Source organism: Zea mays, chromosome 1, assembly GCF_902167145.1.
Source record: "Zea mays cultivar B73 chromosome 1, Zm-B73-REFERENCE-NAM-5.0, whole genome shotgun sequence".
In the NCBI taxonomy this organism is placed as follows: Eukaryota; Viridiplantae; Streptophyta; class Magnoliopsida; order Poales; family Poaceae; genus Zea; species Zea mays.
The window spans coordinates 55,592,811-55,594,600 of NC_050096.1; the positions used below are offsets into that span (position 1 = coordinate 55,592,811).

General features: G+C 57.4%; 1 protein-coding gene across 1 annotated transcript; it reads right to left on the bottom strand.

Annotated features, from left to right (window-relative positions):
* Positions 1-616: 616 nt before the first annotated feature.
* LOC100274759 (uncharacterized) lies at positions 617-1,346 on the bottom strand. Its single transcript, NM_001149049.1, has one exon. It carries the CDS (start codon positions 1,228-1,230, stop codon positions 751-753), a length of 480 nt encoding a protein of 159 aa, NP_001142521.1. The 5' UTR covers positions 1,231-1,346; the 3' UTR covers positions 617-750.
* Positions 1,347-1,790: the final 444 nt, after the last annotated feature.

Genomic DNA, 1,790 nt, shown 5'->3' on the forward strand with positions numbered 1-1,790 from the left:
CGGGCATGCTCGATGCTGTGGATGTTTATAGAATAGAAATATGATGATGATGATGTGGATCTAAACCAAGCAACCTGAGTAACTTGGTCTAACCACAACCAAATCTGAACCGATTCCGCCACAGGGAGCAAGCGGTGAGTTTTTGTTACCCGCCCGCCAATTACTCAAGTTTGCTCTACAATCATCAGGTAACCGAAATCTGAAATTTAGTTTTCCTCATGGCCTAATCTCTGCAGTGAAAAAAAAACAAATATCTGTAGCACCAGAATCCAAACGGACAGGGACTAAAATTAATCCCTCCGTGCAAACACCCCGAGGACCAACTCGGGCAGGATTGCGGCAATGAAGTCGTTATGTAACATGGAAAAAAAACCTTATAGACAGTTGAAGTTTCAGAATCGGATAACCCAAGTGAATTGACCAAGCAATAATCAAACTTCCTGTAGTTTTTGAATAACAAGACCTCTTGTGCAAGTTAACTGCATGTCTCTTGTGCGCGGGTAGCACCTGCTGCTCTGTGTATCCTCCGTGAATTTGACTTGTGGTATCCTCCGTGGATTCATCAAACGCATTAAGTTGAAATGTCCTTAGATCCGTATAAGCATGAGTAGACGTATTTTTTTGAACCAAAACTAAGTTTATGGATAAAAATACATTTTAAGATTTTTAAAACCTATATGACACCACCTCTCATATTACACAGTACGACATTTTATCCAACAAAGCTGCTACAGCTGCGGCTCGTTATCTTTACACCGCGTTCTTGTTAGCTGTTTCCGCCGCGGCACCAGTAGTCACGGCACCACCACGGCCGCTCTGGCTCTCGCTTCCGCCGCCACCGTCGCCGTCGCTTCGCTGCTTGAGATCACGGAAGACCCGCGAGCTCTCCTCGAAGATGTGCGCGCGGCGGTCGTAGTCGGTGGGCCGGCGCCCCTCGTCCTCCCCCATGATGGCCGCCTCCTCCAGCACCTCCAGCTCTTCGGGCGCCAGCCCGGCCTCCTCCGCCTGATCGACCGCCGACGCCGGCCCGTCCTTGCGCGGCTCGACGGGCTCCGTCGTCCCGCCTCCGCGCGGCGTGTTTGCGCGCAAGCGCCGCGCGGGAGCCGCGCGCCAGACGCAGACGCGGCTCGTCGTGGTGGCCCGGGCCTGGCACGCCGTGGCCGCGCGCGCGCGGGGTACCTCCGGCTGTGGCCGCGCGGGGGCCAAGCACGAGCGGCAAACGGGTTGCATGTCTCGGGAGTCGGGACAGGGCCAGCGGGCGCCGGGGGATCGGTGAGGTGATGCGGCAGGTTCGTCGGGAACGGTGAACACACGATTTGGGTTCGGACTTTGGGTGCAGAGCCGGTGAGATCCTGGCCGCTGGCGTGCCGCGGCTTTATCAGTGGCCCGTGGCGGGAAGGGACCGCGGGACGGCGGGGGGCGCGTGTGGGTTTGGGGCTTCTCGCACGCGTACGCGTGGCGGGGCCGCGCGACGCGTGGGGCGACCACGCATTGGGTTGGTTGGATCGATGGGCAGAGGTGGCTGGGTGACGTGGTGACTGGCGTGGTGGACTCTACGGAGGCTGGACGCCTGGACGTGGAGCCTGGAGCGACCACCAAGCATGGGCATACTTCGCTGCTGCAGTTCTGCGGTGCGAGCGCAGTCCGTCACGTCTCCACGGATGGATCATGACTTCAAGGCTTGGGTGACTGACCGCGCGCCAGTTCGGCACTTTGGCTGATCTGCAGACGCCCGATATTTGCTGCCGTCCCCGGTCCCCCATCTTGTTTTTGCTCAATGTAATTGCTGA

Excerpts from the sequence above, each read along its gene's own strand:
- LOC100274759 (NM_001149049.1), bottom strand. The coding sequence starts at position 1,230 with ATGCAACCCGTTTGCCGCTCGTGCTTGGCCCCCGCGCGGCCACAGCCG.